At 68.4% G+C, this 21,356-nt stretch overlaps 3 protein-coding genes across 8 annotated transcripts; 2 read left to right on the top strand and 1 right to left on the bottom strand.

The window, feature by feature from the left end:
* The first annotated feature begins 1,293 nt into the window (after nt 1–1,293).
* Nucleotides 1,294–9,740, top strand: GAS8 (growth arrest specific 8). Of its 6 annotated transcripts, none has more exons than XM_030026600.2 (11): nt 1,294–1,407; nt 1,960–2,052; nt 3,519–3,716; nt 3,913–4,119; nt 4,532–4,586; nt 5,220–5,425; nt 5,714–5,881; nt 6,231–6,317; nt 7,303–7,512; nt 8,782–8,847; nt 9,179–9,740. In XM_030026600.2, exons 1-11 carry the CDS (start codon nt 1,405–1,407, stop codon nt 9,326–9,328), a joined length of 1,443 nt encoding a protein of 480 aa, XP_029882460.1. In that variant the 5' UTR covers nt 1,294–1,404; the 3' UTR covers nt 9,329–9,740. The 6 variants fall into 6 exon arrangements, with proteins under 6 accessions (XP_029882460.1, XP_029882462.1, XP_040981563.1 ...); XM_030026602.2 differs by lacking the exon at nt 1,294–1,407 and adding an exon at nt 1,445–1,745; XM_041125629.1 differs by lacking the exon at nt 1,294–1,407 and adding an exon at nt 1,682–1,865.
* Nucleotides 9,741–9,743: 3 nt separating this feature from the next.
* On the bottom strand, nt 9,744–14,264 carry LOC115346512 (cadherin-1-like). The gene is given in 11 exon segments (XM_030026611.1): nt 9,744–9,901; nt 10,079–10,214; nt 10,379–10,521; nt 11,845–11,934; nt 12,035–12,210; nt 12,302–12,446; nt 12,520–12,609; nt 12,611–12,676; nt 12,767–12,898; nt 13,037–13,156; nt 14,192–14,264. Coding segments are annotated over 10 exon segments (1,110 nt in total). The 5' UTR covers nt 13,079–13,156; nt 14,192–14,264; the 3' UTR covers nt 9,744–9,811.
* A 23-nt stretch (nt 14,265–14,287) lies between these two features.
* CDH3 (cadherin 3) lies at nt 14,288–20,574 on the top strand. The gene is given in 17 exon segments (XM_030026599.2): nt 14,288–14,371; nt 14,373–14,439; nt 16,516–16,694; nt 16,782–16,892; nt 17,113–17,268; nt 17,353–17,497; nt 17,623–17,798; nt 17,896–18,024; nt 18,121–18,306; nt 18,386–18,630; nt 18,709–18,851; nt 19,049–19,273; nt 19,373–19,591; nt 19,698–19,828; nt 19,921–20,067; nt 20,167–20,199; nt 20,201–20,574. Coding segments are annotated over 17 exon segments (2,556 nt in total). The 3' UTR covers nt 20,381–20,574.
* The last annotated feature ends 782 nt before the right edge of the window (nt 20,575–21,356 follow it).

The following is a 21,356-nucleotide window of genomic DNA, read 5'->3' as shown; positions in this document are numbered from 1 at the left end:
CCTGGCCTGGCACCCCACTGCACCCCCACATCCCCTCGGCACCCCACTGCACCCCCACGTCACCTGGGCGCCCCACCGTGCACCCCCCCCCCCCCGGGCACCCCACCGTACCCCCACATCCCGTGGGCACCCCACTGCACACCCAGACCCCCATCCCAGACTCCCCCTGCACACACTTGCCCGCACAGACACCCCCTGCCTGTGCTGTGTGCGTGTCCCCCCCCGCCCCCAGCCCCCCATCCCACCGACCCCCACCCCTGCAGCCGGGCCCCCCCCAGCACAGCCCCACACGTACCCCACACCGGGGCACACACACGCTCCCCCCATGCGCATCTGCGCCCCCCCTTGCACCCCCGCACCCTCATGCATACCCTCCCGCACCCCCCCTTGCACACACCCCCCCCGCACCCCCAGCCAGAGCCCCCTGCACCCCCAATTCAACCCCCCCCCGCTCACACACACCCCCCCCCTTGCATACCCCCCCCGCATCCCCGTACACACCCCCTTGCACACACCCCCTTGCACACACACCCCTTGCACACACACCCCTTGCACACACCCCCCCTACATCTCCTTGTGCACCCCCGGCCCCCCCCCCTGCCCCGTACTCCCGCCCCGCGGGGCCCGCCCCGGTTCCGCCCGCCCCGGGGCCGCGGTGATGGGCGTACCGGTCCGTTCCCCGCTCCCCACCCGCCCCCCCCCCCCGCCAACTCCCCCCGCCCTCACCTACGGTGCCGGTCGCTCCCGGAGCCTCCATGGGCCGGTGCCGGTGCCCGGTGCCCGGTGCCGGTGCCGGTGCCGGTGCTGGGCGGGGCGGGCCCGGTGCCAGCCCGCAGCCCGCACCCTCCTGCCCGCCGCGGCGGGGGCGGGGCTGGGGGCGGGGCTGGGGAACAGGCCCCGCCTACCCCGGGGGACCGGGGACAGCGCGGGGGGGGGGGCGGTGGGTGCGGAGAAAGACCCGGTGGGGCGGGAGGCACGGCGCGGGGGTGCGGAAGGGACCGGGGTGTGGGGGGGAAGATCCGGGATGTAGAGGAGATCCGGGGGGGGGGAACCCAGGGGGAACCGGGGGTGCAGCGGGGACCCCGGGCGTGCGGCGGGGTCGCGGAGGGGAGTCGGGGCGGCGGGGGGACCCCAGCTGCGGGGGCCGGGGATGCCGGGGCGACCCGTGGCACGGGGCGCAGCGGTGATCCCGGGGGGTGCAGAGGGGTTGCGGGCCCCGGAATAGTGAGGACCCCCCCCCCCCCCCCGGCCCGGTCCGGCTCCCCCCGCCAGGCCGGGAGTAGGCCCCGCCGCCGTTACTAGGGCGGGGCCCCGCGTTGCTAGGGGGCGTGTCCGTCCGCCGCGCAAATCTCGCGAGATCCGCCCGCCCGTTGCCTGGAGACCGAGGCGCCAGAGGCAGCCGCCATGGTGAGACCGGGACCGGGACCGGGACCGGGACCGGGCCCCGGGGGTGGGGGGGGGCTCTGGGCCTGCTGCTGAAGGGTCCCCTGGAGCCGGGGGCTGCGGGCAGGGAGGGCGGCGGGGCCCGGCCCGGTCGGCTGTTGGGGAGGGAGGCCCGAGGGCGGCGGGGGGGCCGGCCCGGCCCGGCCCGCTTTTGGGGAGGGGAAAGGAGGGAGGGAGGGAGGGAGCCCCTTGGCGCCGTGCACAGCACTGCCGTGACACTCGTGAGGCATTAGCGTGGGGACGTGCATCTTGTGCCTGGGGGGCTTCGCTGCGGAGCTGAGCCGGCAGCAGCTGGGCATGAGGTATGGGTGTCTTGGGGGGGTCTCAGAGGCTTCCAGGCTCCTCCCGGGGGGACCCTGGCTCCATCAGCCGGTGTTCCCTCCCCTCTCGCCCTTCTCATCCTGTCCCCGCCACGAGAGCGGGTATGCTTCGTGGCCTGGGAGCTCTGAGCGGCGCAGCTTCCTCCCGGCACCCGAGCCTCACGCGCACCTCGTGCCTTTTGCTTGCTTTCCTTAGGCACCCAAAAAGAAAGTCGGGAAAAAAGGGAAAGGGAGCAAAGCTCCGGCAGTGGTGGATGCCTTGTCCCCGCAGGAGATGAGCAAGGAGCAGGTGAGAGATCCCCCGTCTCCCAGCCCACCCCCAGGCAGGAGGACGTCGCCACTTGCAAGAACAGCATTTGGGACCCCTGCTCGGCGCCTGGCTCCAGCTCCGGTGACAACAGGTGGCAGAAGGTGACGGAGACAAGCAGCCAGGGGTTCATTTTGCTGCCTGACGCCTGTCTGGGCTGTGTGTGGGGGTTCTCACTGTTCCTGGAAGGAGCAGCCCCCTCATTCCATCCTCCCTTCTGCTGGTCTGTGCCCTCCAGCCCTGTGCCCTCGCTGTCTTCTCCCCGACTGTAACCCTGGCAGCCTGCTCAGCCAGGTGATGGCTCAGCCTGGAGCTCTGTGACTGCAGCCTGCTGCGCTCTCAGTCGTGTCGCTGCTGGGGCGGGAGGCTCCCGTAGGCACGGGGAGGGCAGGCAGAGGTGGAAGGTGCAGCCGCTGCCCCTCGGTTGCTCCAAGTCCTGCTTGTTTTGCTGGGTGTCTTACAAACAGAGGAGGAGATGTCCCTTGCCTGGGGACCTTGCTCCTGGGATAAGGTCTTGCACACCTCAGTGCAAGCAATGTGCCCGGGTGGCCAAGAAGGCCAACAGCATCCTGGCTTATATCAGAAATAGCGCGGCCAGCAGGACTAGGGGAGCGATTGTCCCCCTGTACTCAGCACTGGTGAGGCCGCACCTCAAATACTGTGTTCAGTTTTGGGCCCTTCACTACAAGAAAGACATGGAGGTGCTGGAGCGTGTCCAAAGAAGAGCAACAAAGCTGGTGAACGGCCTGGAGTACAAGGAGAAGGATCTAGAGAACTTGTGAGGAGCAGCTGAGGGAACTGGGGTTGTTTAGTCTGGAGAAAAAGGAGGCTGAGGGGAGACCTTATCGCTCTTGACGACTACCTGAAAGGAGGTTGTAGTGAGGTGGGGTCGGTCTCTTCTCCCAAGTGATAGGACAAGAGGAAACAGCCTCAAATTACGCCAGGGGAGGTTTAGATTGGGTATTAGGAAAAATTTCATCACCAAAAGGGTTATTAAGCACTGGAACAGGCTTCCCAGGAAGCAGTTGAGTTACCATCCCTGGAGGTATTTACAAGACTTGTAAATGTGGTGCTTAGGGACATGGTTTAGTGGTGGACTTGGCAGCGTTAGGTTTGCGGTTGGACTCGATGATCTCAAGGGTCTTTTCCAACCTCAACGATTCTATGATTCAGTAGTATTTAGGCACCTCAGAATGGTGTTACCAGACACTGAGAGGCAGAATATCTGAGCCCAGGCTGCTTACAGTAGGCTAAGGTTTTGTTACTCCTTTTCCAGAGGCTGATAGGTTCTGTCAGGGCTCCTCCCCTTCTCTCATGCACTTCTCCGTCCCAATAACAGCCACTGTGTCCTGCCAGGTTTGCAACACGACTTGCCATGGGTGTCTTGCAAAAGCATCTGTCCGAGTTCTCCTTTTCCCCCTACCTGGCTCTTCCTCTCGGCTTTGCAGCTGGAGAAGCATGTTGTGCGTCTCCGGGAGGAGCTGGACCGGGAACGGGAAGAGCGCAATTATTTCCAGCTAGAACGTGACAAAATTCACACCTTCTGGGAGATCACCCGCCGGCAGCTGGAGGAGAAGAGAGCAGAGCTGCGGAACAAGGACCGGGAGATGGAGGAGGCGGAGGAGCGGCATCAAGTGGAGATCAAGGTGGGAGGGGAGAAGGCTGGGAGGTGGTGTGAGAGCCCCAAGCTCCGGGTGAGCCTCGGGCAGCTCTGAGGAGGAGAGGGAAGGGGGAAGAGGAGGAGAAGCTGGGCACGATGCAAGCCAGGAACACCTCAGCCAATATCCCAGCTCCATGTGTCTCCTGCTGAAGCACCTCACCCAGTCTGTGGCTTGTCTTTAGGTTTACAAACAGAAGGTGAAGCACTTGTTGTACGAACACCAGGAAAATCTCACTGAGCTGAAGGCGGAGGGCACCCTGTGCATGAAGAGGGCCCAGAAGGATCACTGGGCCCAGGAGATGGAGCTGCGTAAAGACATGCGCTCCTTGAAAGTGGAGCTGAAGGAGCAGGAGCTGGCCAACGAGGTGGTGGTGAAAAACATGCGCCTGGTACGTCCCTGGTGGGGCCGGAGCCGTGTGTGTGGTGCCTCTGCTGCAGAGGCAGGTGGTGGGGCTGCTGGCTGAGCCCTCCCAGCCCTGGTGTGTGAGCGGGAGCCTGCCTCCCCGGCTCTCTCCGTGGGGTGGGATGGGGTTTCCCGCAGGTACCGATAACCGATGCACTTAGAGGCACTGGAAAGTCAGCGCAGGAATGGGGAGAAGGGATTCCTGGGGCAGTGACCCCCCCTCGCGCAGCAGGGAGCTGGGAGAGCAGCTGGAGAACCTATGAGCTGCCATTTGCACGGATAACATGGGATTGGTGCCATGGCAGGAGCCCTTCCCAGGGAGCAGAAGGGAAACCCTCGGGATGTGGCTGACTCAGGATTTGGTTGTCTGCCTCTAACACGTAGCTTCTCCCTAACAGAAACAAGAGGAGGAGATCACCCAGCTGTGCAACGACTTCGAGAGACAAGTGAAAGGTCAGGACGTGCACATGGGCCCTGCGTGAGCTCCCTTTGTCAGTGTGCCGGGGAAGGTGCCTCTGAGCTCTGCTGCGCTGCCAGGCTCCCTGGCAGAGCCTTGAGCAGAAAGGGGGATGGTTTTCCCCCAGTTCTGGCTGGTTTTCCCCCAGTTCTTGCTCCTTCGTGCTCTGGGGCTGCCAGACCCCCAGCATCCTATGAACGGAACGAGGCCAAGCGCCTGTAGTGCAGGCTGAGGGGGGCAGGCAGGGCGCCTGTCGCTGCTGCCAGGCCCTACTGCTGAGCACAGTGCCTGGCAGTGCTTCTCCGGGCTGCGGGGTGGGCTGGCTGAAGGAGCCCTTGCAGAGTCCTCGCTCCAGTGTCCTCCTCAGGGGACGTTTCAGGTTCTCACGGGCTGACTTGGAGCGTTTCCATGCCCTCTTTCCAAGGATGCTATTTCTGGGCTCTGCTCTCCGTGGTCCCAGCGTAACCGCTCCGCATGCTGGTGGCAGCTGCAGTGACGCTGCTAGCAAGCATCTTGTCCTCCAGTAATGCCGCGGTGGCACGCGCCAGGCTGGCGCTGGCTAACGGAGCTGGGGTGCATTACACAGGGTCTCCAGGAGGTCCTCACTCAGCCCCTGTGCGCTCCCCCAGAGATCGAGGCCAAGTACACCAAGAAGATGCAAGTGCTGCGGGACGAGCTTGACTTGCGGAGGAAGACCGAGATCCACGAGGTGGAGGAGAGGAAGAACAGCCAGATCAGCGAGCTGATGAGGAACCACGAGAAGGCCTTCAGTGACATCAAGAACTACTACAACGACATCACCCTCAAAAACCTGGCACTCATCAGCTTGCTGAAGGTACTGCCTGCCCCCCTGCCGCAGCCTGCCTGGCCTGCGGGCTGTCCACCTGGTGGTTCCACCAAGGGACCAGTCCCGTGAGGATTTCACCCAGATCTGGCCAGTTCCCAGGTGGCGGTGTGGGTGCTGCTGGTCTCCTGAGGGTTGTACATCATTACACGAGCGAAGCCCTTGAGCACAGGGAGATGTGTCTTGCTGGGCCAGCGGCGGGAGGGTGTCTGGAGGGTGTGGGAAGGTCTGAGGAGCTGGGCAGCCCCCAGGAGTTGGCACTTGTGTCCCCAAGAACAGGAGCAGATGGAAGAGATGAAGAAGAGAGAGAATCACTTGGAAAAGGAGAAGGCGGATGTGCTGCTCCAGAACAAGCAGCTGAAGGAGCCCCTGCAGCAGGCCCAGGAGCAGGTATCTGAGCTGCAGAAGAAGTTGGCCCACTACGATAAGGACAAGGAGGCCCTGACGGTGAGTGGCCAGCCCTCTCCTTTCCTGAGTTGCCCTGGCTCTTTCCGGGAGGGAGTCGCTCAGCAGTGACCTCTGCCGCTCCGTTCGGCCAGATTGCTGAGCAAAGTCCTTTGAGTCCCTTTCAGCTTAGCTGGGTGTTTATAACATCTCAGGTGGGACTCCAGGGACTCTGGCAGCAAGAAACCAGAGTAGCCCCCGCTGCAGAGAGGGAAGGGAGTTGGTGTGGGTGTTGCCTGTTTTTTTTTCTCATCCATATCTCTTTGCTGGTCACTCTCCTCCCTTGCCAAAACGTATCCCCCACACCTCCCAGAGAAACCCGTGCTCTTTAACTGTCCCTTCCTGCTCGCAGAACACGAAAGCCCGTCTGAAAGTCACCCAGAAGGAACTGAAGGATCTTCAGTGGGAACACGAAGTGCTGGAGCAGAGGTTCAGTAAGGTGAGAGCTGCAGGGGAGTCTGGGCATCCCGTTTCCCTCTCCCAACGCTGTCCGTTCTGCAGATGGCTGGGTGCAGGGACTCAGCAGAGGCTGCCTGGGCTGGGCTTAGCCAGGAGCTTTCCAAAGCTCTAATCCACAGCCATGCGATATCTGCTGCTTCCAACAAAGCTGCTCACAGCTTTGGCCTCTCCCACGGTCAGCAGACAGGCCTGGCCTTGTACTTTGCTAAGCAATCATGCACGCTCCAGCAGTCCCCTCCCGGCCTGCGAGGGACTGGCCGCAGCAGCGGCTTGGGGGCAGAGCCGTGGGGAGAGATGGCTGTGGGGCACCACCCGTAGCCGGCATTTGGGGGTCGCTCACCCCACTTGCCGTGCCGGGGTGGCTCGGGATGAGTCCTGTTGACTGAGATCTCTCAGACTCGGCTTCTCCCCCCCCAGCTAACCCAGATAAATCTATTGAGGCAAGAAAAGAGCTCATTTGCAATTCGTAGAAATCCCCAGGAATATGAACATTGATCTGAGGCCTCGTTAACAATCCATCATTACGGCAGCAACATATTCAGTGCATTCAGAAATAGGCTGCGGAGGAGAGACTGTGTCCTAATTAGGACACTTATTAACTAGCTGTGAGCCAGGGACTCCTGCCAGCTGTGAGGAGGAGAGGAAAGACCCCCCCTGTGCCGTGGGGCCCTCTCCGAGGTCTAAAATGGTGCCGCAGCGAGCCCGTCAACCCGTTCGGCTGTCAGGGGCATCCCAGGCCCGGAGGGGAGGAGGAAGCAGAAGTGCAGGTGCTGAGGAGGTGCCAGCCATGGAGGGAGGGAGGGCAAGAAGCTGCGCTCCAGCACCTGCCTTCCCCGCGGGCTGCAGGTGCCATGGGGAACGGCCGGGCTCTCGCCGGAGCAGGCAGGGCCGAGCTGCCTGACCTGTTTGCTGCCAGCCCGGGGGGTCCTGAGGGTGGTGTGAAGGCATGCTGTCTTTGGGAACAGGTGCAGGCGGAACGGGATGAGCTCTATCAGAAGTTCACCAAAGCCATTAACGAGGTGCAGCAGAAGACGGGGTTCAAGAACCTGCTCCTGGAGCGCAAGCTGAAAGGACTCCTCAGCGTTCTGGAGAAAAAGGAGGTGGAGCTCAGCGAGGTCTTCGCAGCCTCCAGCCTCGACCCGGGTGCCCTCTCCTTGGTCTCGCACAAGCTGGAGGTACCGTGTGCTGACTTGGGGCCCTGCGAAGGCTGGCCTTGGGGGGCAGAGGCTGCTCGGGGGTGAACGCAGACCTTGGAGCGTGCAACTCCCTGTCCTACATGGCTGTAGCTGCCACGTCACTCATTCCTGGCACTCCCAGGGCCACACTCGGTGCCACAGGGCACTCCAGCTCTCCCTCGAGAGCGGAGCGTGTGGGTGTCAGAGTTTGGCACTGATGTCTCCCTCAGGTGGGGCCTCTTTCAAGGAGAACGGCCCCAGGCTGAGCAGCTCTCACCAGCGCTCTGTGCTGCTGAGCAGCCGGCTGCGTGCGGGGTCCGTCAGCAACCCGGCGTGCTCTGTGCATGGGGAGTCACAGCCGGTGAACCTCGTCTGGCCTCCCTGTCTGCAGAGACAGCGTAGACAGGTTCCCAGGGGCTCTGCAAGGTCTGCCACGCTAAAAATAAGTACGCAGAAAGCCTCGGCACAGAGAGCCGCATTCCTGGAGCCTGCCGCAGCCGTAACTGGAGAAGCAGCACTTGCTTTAGGTTGGGTTGAGATGCAGGGGACTTGGGTTCCACGCTCAGCTCGGCCACCACCCTGGTGCCCTCCCGCTTATCCCACACCACAGCCCGTCCTCTTCCAGGTCCCTTCTGCGCTGGGTGGGGGTGAAGCTCATGGACACCCTCTTGCTGGGGTGCCCTGGGGATGCACACAGCAGCAGCCGAGGCTCTGGGGCCGTAGGACGGGGCAGCGGATGTGTCACCTACTAGTAGGTGCCACAGCAGCAGGAAGGAAAACACATTCCTGGGAAGGCGTCACGGCGTCAAGCTCTCCCACAGCTGCTGGGGTCCTGGAATTCCTCTGCTCAGCTGCCTCCAGCATCTTCTCAGGGAGCCTCTCTCCCTGTAATTCCCCTGGTGCCGCGACGCGACGGCAGGGCGGTGCTGCCGGAGCAGGTGCTGCCGTCGGCCCCCCCCACCCTTGCAGCGGGTCAGACGACGATGGCAGGACTGTGCTGGCGTTCGTGTTATCAGTCCGGGAGGTCCCTGTCCCTTGCCTCTGCCTGGGGCTGGCTGTCCCTGGGAGTGCTGGCTGGAAGAGAGCAGGGGGGTGGCCGCCTGCCAGGCCGTGCTGCGAGCCGCTCTGCTTGAGCCTGGCCCTGGTGCCAGCTCGGCCGCCGTGCAGCAGCTCTTCCGTGCGCTCTGCCACGCCGCTCTCGCCTGCGTCACGGCCGCCGTGCCCCCGGGGCCGGGCAGCCGTTGCCTGACACGCCGTCTCTCTTTGCAGGATGTGCTCAATTCCAAGAACACCACCATCAAAGACCTGCAGCTCCAGCTGGCCCGAGTCTGCAAGGTGAGGGAAGGGGCTGGGGCTGCCCTGTCGTACCCCCCGGGTCAGGGCTGGGGGCTGTTGGGTGGTGGCTGTGGCTGTGCGGGGAGTGGGAACGGGACCTTCCGCTCCAGGCCTTGCACAGAGTGGAGGGAAGGGAACTCGCAGCAGGGCAGCTGAGCTGCTTTGTGCCCGGGGCCAGGCAGGACCCAGCCCAGGCTGCAGTTTCCCCTGTTTGCCCTGCGAAGGAAGGCATGTTGGGGTCCCCCCGCCTCGGGGAAGGGGGTGCTGGGAGCCTGTGCCCACGTGCGGAGGGTCTGGGCTTCGGGCTGACCATGGGGCACTTCTCTTGCAGGCACACAATGATATGCTGCAGACGTTCGAGGCAAAGCTGACGGCCTTCGGCATCCCCCTGGACAACCTGGGCTTCAAGCCCCTGGCGAGCCCGGTGCTGGGGCAGGCGCTGGGGCAGGGCCCCGCGGGACTCGTTGCCGTACCCACCTGACGCCAGCCAGCACCGAGGGACCCGCCGGTGCACGCGTTGGTGCTCCGCACCATTAAACAGACCCCAGTGAGCCTTCTGCAGGACCTGGAGGACCCTTTCTCTCCTCCCCGGGGGGACCTTTCCTCCGGAGCAGCCCCCCACTCCTGCCACGGGCTACACCAGCCACGGGCAGCTGCCAACCGGATCGGCTCTGAGCAGTGCCAGCGCAGCCCAGGACCACGGCACAGCCGGAGGGCTCCCGGCATCCCACCCGCCGCACCGGGCTCGAGCGGGGGCCTGTGTGGGGTCTTCCCTTGCCCCTCTGCCTCCTGGGCTGGCCCCCCTGCCTGCACTGCCCCTGGGGCCCCCCTCCTTTCCCCCTCCAGAAGCCGTGTGTGCACTGCCCCAGGAAGGTGATTTTTTTTGAGGCGAACGGTGCTGTTTGAAGCCTTTAATGGTGTCGGTGGCGTAGTTGCGTCCGTGGGGGGAGGACATGCCTTTCCCCTAACTGCCCCGGTACGTGGTGTAGGAGTAGGGGCTGATCAGCAGCGGGATGTGCAGCTTCTGGGCCGGGTCAGTGATGGTGAAGACAACCTGGGGGAGATCAAGGGGGGGGGCTCAGCTGGCTGGAGACGGACCCTGAGGGATGCTCAGAGCAGAGCTGGCAGTGCCGCAGGGGGGCAACCCGGACCCCTGCGGGCTCGTCCCTCTGCAGCTTTGGCTGTGGCCGGCTCCTGTGCCCCCCAGTCCCCTGCTCCTTGCGTTCTGTACCTCCACGAAGGGGTAGAAGCTGGCGTGCCCCTGGCCCTGCCAGTACGCCGCCGTCTCAAAGTGCAGCTTGTAGGTGCCGGCTTTCGCTTGCCCCCGAGCCAGGAGGGGCAGGCAGCGCCCATCCTCGTCTGTCCACCTGAAATCGGAAGGAGCAAGCCTTGCCGCGCCGGCCGGCCCTAGCCACGAGGACCGGCCTTGCCGCCGGCAGCCGGTGGCTGTGCTGGGAGCCTTCAGCCGGCCGGCTCCTGGGGAACAGGCACCAGCATCCTCTGCCCGTTTCGCTGCCACCAGCTCTCCTACCTCTGCACCAGCTCCGTCCACTGCAGCCCCGGTTCCTGCAGCTGGGCCAGGCGGATGACGAGGCCGGCTGCCGGCAGCCCCGTGACCGTGTTCAGGACGTGGGTGGTCAGGGAGCCGTTCACCGTCTCGGACATGCCTTCGGCCTGGGGCAGAGGAGTAAGCGGGGCTGGGATGCGTCCCGGCAGCACCGTCCGCCTCCCCCCTCTGCCGTGCTGCGGCAGGCAGTGCCGCAGCTGAGCCCCCGGGTGCCCCCGGCCCCTCTCCGGAGGGGCCCTTGGCCAGGCTGCCTGTGTGCCACCACCCTGCAGCCCCCCCTCGCCCCGGGCTGGCAGCCACGCAGCCGGGGCTGTCCCAGCAACAGCCCCCCTCTCCCCAGCACCCTGCTGCGCCCCAGGGCTGGGACACGGGCACCCACGTCCTTCCCATGCCGTGGGGGCTCAGCTTCGCCGGGGCCGCGGTGCCGGAGCCCTGCCCGCAGCGGAGCGCTGCCTCTCGGGCATCGCTGCCACCGGCGGCGTGGGCGCCTGCCAGGTTCCTGCCTGGATGGAGGGCTGCGTGCCTGCAGCAGCACCGGGCTCCCCGCTCACCCTCCCGTCCCGGTGGGCCGTGGCACGGCGGCAATGGTTGGCCAGGGTCCAGGGAGGAAGCAGCTCAGTCCCGGCAGCCCTGTCCCTGTCGCCTTCAATGTCACGTGCGGGCGGACGTTAACCCTGCAAGCGCTCTATAACTGCCTGGGACGGGCAGCAAGCGCGGGGTCAAGGGCCCCTTCCCCTCCGGGAGCCCCCAGGTTGTGCTTGGCAGGGTGGGAGCAAGACCCGGGGGTTGCATCCCGCTGCTCCGGGGCTGCTGTCAGCTGGGCAGGGCCAGGCTGTCTCCCTGGAGCGGGACCGGCTCTCGCTGCCATCCCGGCACCGGTTCCGGGCCTCGGCTGCCGGCTGAAGCGGGGACGCCGGAGAGGCGCAAGGGCGAGCACGGGCGGCCGGCTGCTTACCTGGCTCTCCTCTGTCCCGCTCGGCCTGGGGCCCGCGGCCGGTGACACCGTGCAAAATGCCATCCCCTGCCCCGGCTGCCCTTCCCGGCACCGCAGCCTCTCCCCACGGAGCTGGCGAGGCTGGACGCCGCTATCCCGGCACGGGGCCGCAGCAGGACCGGGCGCTCCTCCCCGGCTGGGCCGAGCTGGCGCAGGTGGCTTCCCACTGGGAGGTGCGCCCGGGAGCCCCGCCGGCACCCACGCTCCGGCACCACCGTGGCCCTGGGGTTGGTGGACCAGAGCCCGGCGGGACGTCGGGGCGCCGGGCCAGGAGGAGCCACGGCGGAGCTGCCACCCCGGCCTCGCCTCCCTCCCTGGAAAGCACCCGGAGCGTGTCGGCACGTGGGGGCTGCCAGGAGCAGGCAGCGGCTTCGCCGTGGCCTAAGCCTGCCCGTCCGCCCGCCGTGGGGGCACGGGGGTGGGCTCGGCGCCTCACCTGCACTTTGATGAGGACGGTGGCGGTGGCCTGCAGCCCGTAGCCTTCCATGTCGGCCGCCTGGATCTTCAGGGTGTATTCGGGGACCGCCTGCGGCGAGAGGCTGTGTCACCCCTGAACGGGGGGTGAGAGCCAGGCTGAGGGGTGCGGGGGGTGACGGTGGGGCTGACGGGCCGTGCTCGGGGCTCACCTGTGCCACCAGCCCCGCCGCGGCCACGGAGATCACCCCGGTGCTGCCACTGATGGCAAACATGTGGGGCTGGGGCTGGTCCGGCGTCTGGTGCAGGATGGAGTAGACCACGACTCCGTTGCTGGAGCTCACCGTGTCGTCCGCGTCCGTGGCCAGCACTTGCAGCACGGGGGTGCCTGGGAGCGGGCAGTTATCGGTGACATCTCCACCGTCCCCCCCCCCACTGCCACCCCAGCACTGCCTCCTAATCGGTGGCATCAGTCTCACCTGGCTCAGCCCCCTCTGCTACGGTGCCGTGGAAAACTGCCTTGGTGAAGACGGGCCGGTTGTCGTTCTGGTCCGTCACGGTGATGATGATCTCCATGGGGTCCTCCACGGGCTGCCCGTTGGCCGCCACCGCGTGGGAGAAGAGCTGTAGAGGGGCACAGTCAGCCCACGCGTGGGCCCCAGGGACCATCCCCTCCCCATCCCGCCCCCCCACTCACAACGTATTTGTCGATCTTCTCCCGGTCCAGCGGCTTCGTCACCTCCAGCCACCCCGTCTCCCGCTCAATGATGAAGACACCCACGGGGGGGGGTGTCCGCCCCCTGCCCCGTGATGCCGTAGAAAACCTTGGTCTCCTTGTCCTTGTTGGATTTGATCTGGTGGCGAGGCGGAGGGGGGGGTTAGAGGGGTCCCGGTGCTCCAGGGACCCCCCCTGCCGTGTGCCCTGTCCCCACGGGGCCGCATACCTGCACCAGCTTCTTGGGGAAGGGCCCCCGCTCGTTCTCGGGGCAGTTGATGGGGGGGATGACCCAGTCCCTCTTCTGCCGCCGGAGGCCATGGCCGGGCTCGGGGAAGGTCAGCACATCGGGTGCTGCGTCCTGCGGGGACAGAGAGCGGGACTGAGGTTCAACAGGGGGGGGGGGCAGAGCTCTGCCCAGGGGCTGTGGGGGGACTGTCCCGCTCACCCCCACGCCACAGACGTGCAGCGGCCCCTGGCCCCATCAGGACGGTCCTACCGGCAGGAGGAGGAGGAGGAGGGCGAAGGTGCAGGGTGACATGGCTCCGGCTGCATCGGCTGCTCCTCTGGGCGCCAGCTCGGGACCTTCCCTGCTGCCAGCTGTGACCTTGGCCGAGTCCTGCCGGGAAAAAGCCAAGCGCCAGCCCACGGGTGCCAGCATGCGCAGGCGAGGGCCCAGCTGCCACCGCCAGCCCTGGAGGGGTGCCCGGGAGGGACACAAGCGGGGGCCCCAGGGCTCAAGATGCTGCTCCAGGCTGGGGGGCAGGGGGAGACACAGCGGAACCCAGGACCCCCCCAGGGCACTGGACACCCCACCCCAGCGGGGGCCAGGGGCACACACATGGCCCCACCTCGGGGTCCTGCTTTTCTCTGGGGGTCCCATGCACCCAAAGGTGGGGGTGGGGGGTCCAGGCCCCCCAGCATGCCCGACCAGCAGCACCTGATGGGGGGCAGGGGGGAGCACAGCACCGGGGATGCCTGATGCGTTGCGGGGTGCCGAGGACCACCCCCGGGGAGCTGAGCCCCCTCCATTGGACCCTCGGAGCCCCCACAACCCGGCACGGTGCAACCCCCAGGCGATGCCCGGCACCGGCAGGGTGCTGGGGAGGGGGCAACGCTGTGGCTGGTGCCAGATGAGACCCCCCCGGCGGGGGTGAGCACCCCGACCCCCCGCCCCCGGCAGGGTGGGCCCGGGGGTGCTGGGAGAGCCCCCGCCGCAGGGTGCCGGGTCCCCGGGCAGCAGAGAGGAGGGGGTCTCCGGGGGTCCCCAAGAGCCGCAGCCCAGCCCCGGGCAGGGGGACAAGTCGCACCGGGAGGGGCTCAGCCCCGGTATGGGGCCGGCACCGGGGCCGGGGGGAGCCGCGGGGGCGGCGGGTCGCAGCTCTCGCAGGTGTCGTGGAGGTACCGGGGGCGCCCGGAGACACATGGAGGGACACACGGCGGTACCGGGATCGCGCCCGGTAATACCGGGATGCCCGGGAGGTGCCTACGGGACCGCGCAGAGGCACCGGGAGAACGGCGGCGGGGGGACGGAGGCACCGGGGGGGCCGCACGGAGGAACCGAGGGGTGCCGGGCGGGGGGGGGGGGGGGGGAACACGGGGGGGCCGCTCTCCGGGGCGGGGCGGGGCGGTACCTGCGCGGCCGCCGCCTCACCTGGACCGGCGCGTTGCAGCGGGCGGGGCGGGGCGGGGCGGGGCGGGCGGTGACCGGAGCGACGGCGGCGGCGGCGGCGGCGGCGGCGAACGGGCCATGCGGGGGCCGCGCTCCGGGCTCTGCCCGCTCCTCTTCTGCCTCCTCCTCCTCCTCCTCCCGTTCCTGCCGGCGGCCGCCGCGATCGCCGCCCCCCCCGGCCCGGCCGTGCGTCCCCCCGGGGCTGCGTCGGGGGCCGCTCCCGGCACCAGGTAACCGGCGCCGTCGGGGCGCGGCTCCGCCCGGGACCCCCCCCCCTCCACAGCTCCCCCGGGATGTGCGGCGGGGGGAACCGGCCGTACGGGATCGGGATCGGGACCGGGACCGGGGATCGGGACCGGGACCGGGGCGCCGGTGGGGCGGGCGGGCCGGGCCCCCGGGGGCGGCAGCGCTGCCGTGCTCGGCCCCGCTCTGACCCCCCCCCGGCTTGTGGGGCTGGCTCTGTGGCCGGCCGGGCTCCCCGAGCCGTGGGGCTGGGTCCTGGGGCGGGATGTGGGGCCGGCTGTGCCCCCCCCCCCCCCCCCGCCGCCCTGGGAGTCGGTGCTTTTCGGGGGGAGCTGGCCCTGCCTAGGGTGTGGGGCTGGCCGGGGTCCCTGGGATGTGGGGCTGGGCCATGGGGCGAGCCCTTTCCTGGGTGTGGGGCTGAGCTGTGGGGCTGGCCGGGCTCCTGCGGTATAGGGCAGTGCCCCCCCCTCCCGGGCCGTGGGGCTGGCGGTGCCCGGTCTCCCCGTCTGGCCCCACCGGGGCCGGTGGCGGCTGATGCCGGCGCTGGCACCTCTGGTCCAGCCATGGGGCACCCGCGGGGAGCCGCCGGGACAGGGCTGGGTCCCCGCAGGGTGGGTGTCCGGCGCCAGGGTGGCGATGGGGCTGGGTGCCCCAAGGGCCACCCTTCTCTGGCCGTGGGCAGGAACGTGGTGCCGTGGGCTGCAGAGTCCGGCCGGCCCGGCCCGAGGCCGGGCAGGGGTTCGCCGCCGCTGGCTCTTGGCCCGGTGCCGGCGGTGCCCAGGGGCAGCGCGTGTTGCCTGGGCCCGTCCGCCCTGTTCGCTCGGCGGCATCCCCAGGGAGCGGGGCTGCTCGGGAACCGTGGCCTGAGCCAGCGCTCGCCTAATGGCTGTGGAGCACTAAAAGCACTCCTTGGCGGTAAGTGCTCTCGCCGTGCCAGGAGAGGCCCCGACCTCCGCCTGCCTCGGACGCCGCATCCCGCTTCCTTCGGCCAAGCCGGCCGGCCGGCTCCTGCCGGGCTGCCAAGAGCGGAGCTGGGCTCTGCCGAGCTCCCGCCGCGGGCAGGGGCTGGGGTCCGGCCACGCCGCTGAGAAACCCCTCCGTGGGCAGCACGTGGCCCAGGCACCGGCCGTGCGGCTCCACCGCTGCACCGAGCGGGCACGGTGCCGCCTGGGCTCTGCACCGAGGGACCCCAGGGCATGGTGGGGTTCGGTTCTCCGAGCCGGGGCTGGAGTGAGGCTGCGGACCCGGACCCCCGTGTGCCACCCGGCCCTTCCGTGGGGAGCAGCGACGCATGCCACAGCTGGGGAGCGGGGCTGGGGACTCGCGTGGTGGGTGCTGGGGGCTCCCCCGTGCTCCTCGCACCCTGGCCCTGCTTGCCAGGGTGGCTGGGGCCCTTCAGGCCCCTCCGATGTCCCTTAGATGTCCCTTATCGCAGCCATCGTGGCTGGGAGGGGCCCTCGGCACTGCCCCTCCAGGCACGGGGGCTCTTGCCCCAGGGCTCGCTTCCCACCCTGGTGTGGGGCAGCCGTGGGGCACAGCTCTCCTTGCCCCGTTCCACGTGTCCCCCTGCTCCCGCAACCCCCCCAGCCCCGCTCCCCGTCCCCTCCTGGCTCTCACGGCCGCTCAGCCTCCGGAGCTGGCTTAGCTCCGCTAATCCCCTAATCCTGCCTCCCGGCCGGGGGTGCAGGGGCCTGGGCCGTATCCAGCGCAGGGGATGCAGCGTGGTCCTGGGTGGGGGGGTGGGGGCCGTGCTGTGCCCCTTATCCTGGCCGTGGGGGGCTGGGAGCCCTGAGGGGGGTGACACACCAGGTGGGGGGCTGGGGCAGGGCTCTGCCTGCCCAGGAATTTCCCGTCATCTATGAAACAAAGCCGAAACCTCCGCCGCGCTCCTGTGCCGCTCCCATGCCGCTCCCGGCATCCCCTGCCTAATCTGCCATCCCCTGCCTGATCTGCCTCAGGAGGCTGGGGGGGGGTGCGGGGTCCTGGGGCTGGGGGCTGCTGGGACAGGGGGGCCGGGGGACGGGTCCCCCCCCCAGCCACCCTCACCCCCCACCCTCTCGCAGCGAGCTCCGGAGGCTGCGCGGGGCCGGACGGGACCGAGGAGCCTGATGTTGGGGTGCAGGAGGATGGGGGTCCCGTATGGCTGCCGGGGGTGGGCAGGGTGCTCGCTGTCCCCCCCCGGGATGCTGCCGGCCGGTCAGACCCTGCCCCGGTTCCTGTGCGGAGCAGGCGCTCCCCCCAGGTAACGCTGCCCAGCTGCCCCCCCAACCCTGTCCCTCACCCCCCCCCCCCGCCAGCTGCACCCTCACCATGCCCCCCCATCCCGCAGGAGCTCCCCGGGGCTCACGCTGCTCCCAGGAGACGGAAGAGGGACTGGGTGATCCCCCCCATCAAGGTTCCCGAAAATGAGAGGGGTCCCTTCCCCAAAAAGCTGGTTCAGGTATGGGGTGGGGGGGTCAGTCGGGTTGGGCGCAGGTGTGGGTGCCGGGGAGGGGTCCATCCCCCTCGCGTCTGGGCGAGGGGCTGGGGCTGGACATGGCTGGGCACGTTGAGGGTGGGAGCGATGCTGGCAGTGGCCATCCCCCCAGCATCGGGGCAGGGTGTGATGCCGCTGGGGGGGGGCGCGGGTACTGACCCCCCCTCCCCATGTCTCCTCCCAGATCAAATCCAACCGGGACAGAGACACCAAGATCTTCTACAGCATCACGGGGCAGGGGGCGGACGCCCCCCCCGAGGGCATCTTCACCATCGAGAAGGAGTCGGGCTGGATGAAGGTGACGCAGCCGCTGGACCGGGAGCGCATCGACAAGTATCACGTAGGTCCCTGCCGGGGGGGGTTGCCGTGGTGTGCCGGCATGCCGTACCAGCCCCCCCTCCGGCTCACCCCCTCCACCTCACAGCTCTTCTCCCACGCCGTGTCCGAGAACGGCAAACCGGTGGAGGAGCCGATGGAGATCATAGTCACGGTGACGGACCAGAACGACAACAAGCCCCAGTTCACGCAGGAGGTGTTCAGGGGCTCCGTGCCGGAGGGCGCTTTGCCGGGTAGGACCCCGTGCCGTGGGGAAGCTCTGCCTCCCTTGGGGAGAGCCCTGGGACCATCCCCGTAGGACGTGTGGGTACCCCGTCCCCTCCACCCACCCCACTCACCGGGACGTCCCCGTCCCCAGGCACCTCCGTGATGCAGGTGACCGCCACGGACGCAGACGACGCGGTGGAGACCTACAACGGCGTCATCGCCTACTCCATCCTCAGCCAGGAGCCGCGGGAGCCCCATCCCCACATGTTCACCGTCAACAGGGCCACCGGCACCCTCAGCGTCATCGCCAGCGGCCTCGACCGGGAGGTGGGCTCTGCGGCACCGCGGGGCGGGCAGCCCTGGTCCCGGGCCGGGGTGGGGGGGGGGCTGACGGGGTGCGCATCTGTCTGTCTGTCCGCTGCAGCGCGTGCGGGAGTACACGCTGACCGTGCAGGCGGCCGACCTGGACGGCGAGGGTCTGACCACGACGGCGCTGGCGGTGATTGAGATCGCGGATGTCAATGACAACGCCCCCGAGTTCGACCCCAAAACGGTAACGTGGGGTCCGTCCCCCCCCCCCGGCAGGACACTCTCCCCGCAGGCCAGTGCCCGCCGGGCTGCGGCACTGACGGTGGCCCCGCACCCGCAGTACGAGGCGGCCGTGCCGGAGAACGAGGCCGGTCGGGAGGTGGCCCGGCTGGCCGTCACCGACCTGGATGAGCCGAGCACGCCGGCGTGGCGAGCCGTCTACTCCATCCTGCGCGGCAACGAGGGAGGTGCCTTCACCATCGCCACCGACCCTGCCAGCAACGAGGGCGTCCTCCGCACCGCCAAGGTGCGCGTCCCCCTCCGCGTGCCCCCCCCCCCCCTCGCTGACCGCGGTGGGGTGCTGCCCGTCCCCTCCCCTCTCCTAGGGTCTGGACTACGAGGCCAAGAAGCAGTTCGTGCTCCACGTGGCCGTGGCCAACGAGGCCCCCTTCGCCGTGAAGCTGCCGACGGCCACCGCCACGGTGACGGTCAACGTGGAGGATGTCAACGAGGCGCCCGTCTTCGACCCACCGGTGCAGCTCGCCCGGGTGCCAGAGGACGTGCCGCCGGGGCAGACCCTCGCCTCCTGCACGGCCCAGGACCCCGACAAGGCCCAGGGACAGAGGATCAAGTGAGCGGGGCTGGGGTTGGGGTCAGGGTCTGCGGGGGGGGGTCCCTGCCGTGGCACTAGGTCCCCTCTGCCCCCCAGGTACCTGGTGGGGCATGACCCGGCAGGCTGGCTGGCCGTGCACCCCGAGAACGGCCTCGTGACGGCACGGGACCACCTGGACCGCGAGTCCCCCTTCGTCAAGAACAGCACCTACGCCGCCGTGCTGCTGGCCGTGGACGATGGTGAGGGCCATGAAAGGGGCCCTTGTTCCCGCCGTCCCACGTGAGGGACACGTGCTGCCGTCACCAGGAACCACATCCCGGCTCTGGCATGGAGCGGTGCCGGGGGCTGCCCGTCCCCGCCCCGGCTCGGGGCATCCCTGTGCCCGTGAGGGTCCCGGTTTTGGGGATCCCCCCTCCAGCACGGCTCCTCCCCGCAGGCTCGCCGCCCGCCACGGGCACCGGCAGCCTGCTCCTCACCCTGCTCGACGTGAACGACCACGGCCCTGAAGCCGAGCCCCGGGACATCACCGTCTGCAACCGCAGCCCCCAGCCCCAGGTCCTCACCATCACCGACAGGGACCTGCCCCCCAACACCGGCCCCTTCCGCGCCGAGCTCAGCCACGGCTCGGGGGACAGCTGGGCCGCGGAGGTCGGCGGCGAAGGTAAGGCTTGGGGCGATGCTCGGCGCGAGGCGGGCTCTGCCGCAGCGGCGTTACCGGTGCGCGCCACCACGGGTGACCCACGGTACCGGTCTTGTGCAGATGACACCGTCACCCTGCGGCTGGTGGCACCGCTGGAGCCGGACCTCTACAGCGTCTACCTGCGGCTCCTCGACCGGCCCGGCAAAGCCCAGCTCACCGTCATCACCGCGCGGGTCTGCGACTGTGAGGGGCCGGCGCAGAGCTGTCCCCAGAGATCCCAGCCCGCCACCGGCCTGCCCTTCGTCCTTGCCGCCCTGGGCGCTCTCCTGGCCTTGCTGCGTGAGTGGGGGGTCCCGGGGGTCCCAGTGCTGTGGGGCTGCACCCCATCCCCGTGGGGCAGAGGCCGGGGGGATGTCCCCGCTGATGCCAATGCCCCCCCCCCCAGTCATCCTGCTGCTGCTGCTGCTCTTTGTGAGGAGGAGGAAGGTGACGAAGGAGCCGCTGCTGCTGCCTGAGGATGACACACGGGACAACGTCTTTTACTACGGGGAGGAGGGCGGCGGGGAGGAGGACCAGGTGGGTCTGTCAAGGGTCCGGGGGGGGGACACCGGTGCCAGCGCAGGCACCCTGACCTTGCCCCTCTCCATCATGTCCCCCCTGCTCCCCAGGACTACGACCTGCGGCAGCTGCACCGGGGCCTGGATGCCCGCCCCGAGGTGCTGCTCCGCAACGACGTGGCCCCCACCCTCCTGCCGGCCCCCCAGTACCGGCCCCGTCCTGCCAACCCCGATGACATTGGCACCTTCATCGAGGAGGTGAGCCCCATTCCCCCCTACCCGTGCCGGCACCCTTGGGACACCCCCCAGACCAGGGGGAACGGGCGCTGACCCCTCTGCCCCCCCCCACCCCCCCAGAACCTGAAAGCGGCCGACACGGACCCCACGGCCCCCCCCCTACGACTCCCTGCTGGTGTTCGACTACGAGGGCAGCGGCTCGGAGGCCACCTCGCTCAGCTCCCTCAACTCCTCTGCTTCCGACCGCGACCAGGACTACGACTACCTCAACGACTGGGGCAGCCGCTTCAAGAAGCTGGCAGACCTCTACGGCGGCGGGGAGGAGGATGACTAGGACCCCCCCCCTCCCCACCCCATGCCTTACCTACCGCTGCCCGTGCCTTGGGGCTGCCCCCTCCCGCTATGCCCCCCCTGCCTCGGCGGCAGCCCCCTCACCTTCCCCTCTTGTATTTTTCTTGTTTTTTTTTTTTTTTTTTTGTTTTGTTTTGTAATGTATGAAATAAAGGTAGTGTAACGCTACGGACGAGGTGAGCGGGTGCTGGTGTAAGTTTTAATAAAGGATGTGGTTTCTTTTTTTTTAGATGCTCCAGCCTCTGCGTGGCTTTGTGCCCTGGGAGAGGTCCCGGGGGAGCTGCTGCCCACCCCGGGGGTTGGTGTTGACCCCCCCCCCCGCTGTGGCCCCCTCAGACCCCCCCATCCCTCTTGCCCGCAGCAGTGCCCGGCTACTCCCCACCCCAGCGCACTACCTGCAGGCACGGCTGCAGCACCGCCCACACCCCCCCCCCCCCCGGCAGTGGGGGCTCCCCCCGGGGTGTCCTTGTCCCCATGGGGTGCAGTGTGGGTGGGCACGGGCAGGGCACTGAACCCCCCCACCCTGCAGGAGCAGCACGAGTGGCACTGGGCGTTCACGGTGCCAAATCCCTCGCGGCCTCACAATTCCCCCCCTCTGTGCCGGGGCAGCCGGAGACCCTGCACACCTGCAGCCCCCCCCCCCAGAGTGCCACCCTGTCCCCCCGGGGTGACCATCGCCCCACGAGTGGTGGGGCAGCCCCCGGCCCCACGGCTCCGGGCAATAAATCAGTGGGGCCGAGGGCTTTGCTGCTGTATGCGGGCAGGGGGCTGGGGGGGGCTGCCCGCTCCCCCCCGCGGCCACCCCCAGCACCGGGTGCTTCCCACCGGCTCCGTGCCCGGCCCCGGCCGGACTCTGCCCCACGCCAAAGCCCCCGGAGCCGTGGGGCGGCCGGTGGCCCCGGGGGGGGGGTCCCCGGGGGTTTCTCCGGGCCGTGCCGGGGGGGACGGAGGGGAGGGGT

The sequence above is a fragment of the Aquila chrysaetos genome, chromosome 9 (assembly GCF_900496995.4).
Source record: "Aquila chrysaetos chrysaetos chromosome 9, bAquChr1.4, whole genome shotgun sequence".
Taxonomy (NCBI): domain Eukaryota; kingdom Metazoa; phylum Chordata; class Aves; order Accipitriformes; family Accipitridae; genus Aquila; species Aquila chrysaetos.
Note: the sequence above shows the minus strand (reverse complement) of the source record. Positions and strands in the feature narration are given on the sequence as shown.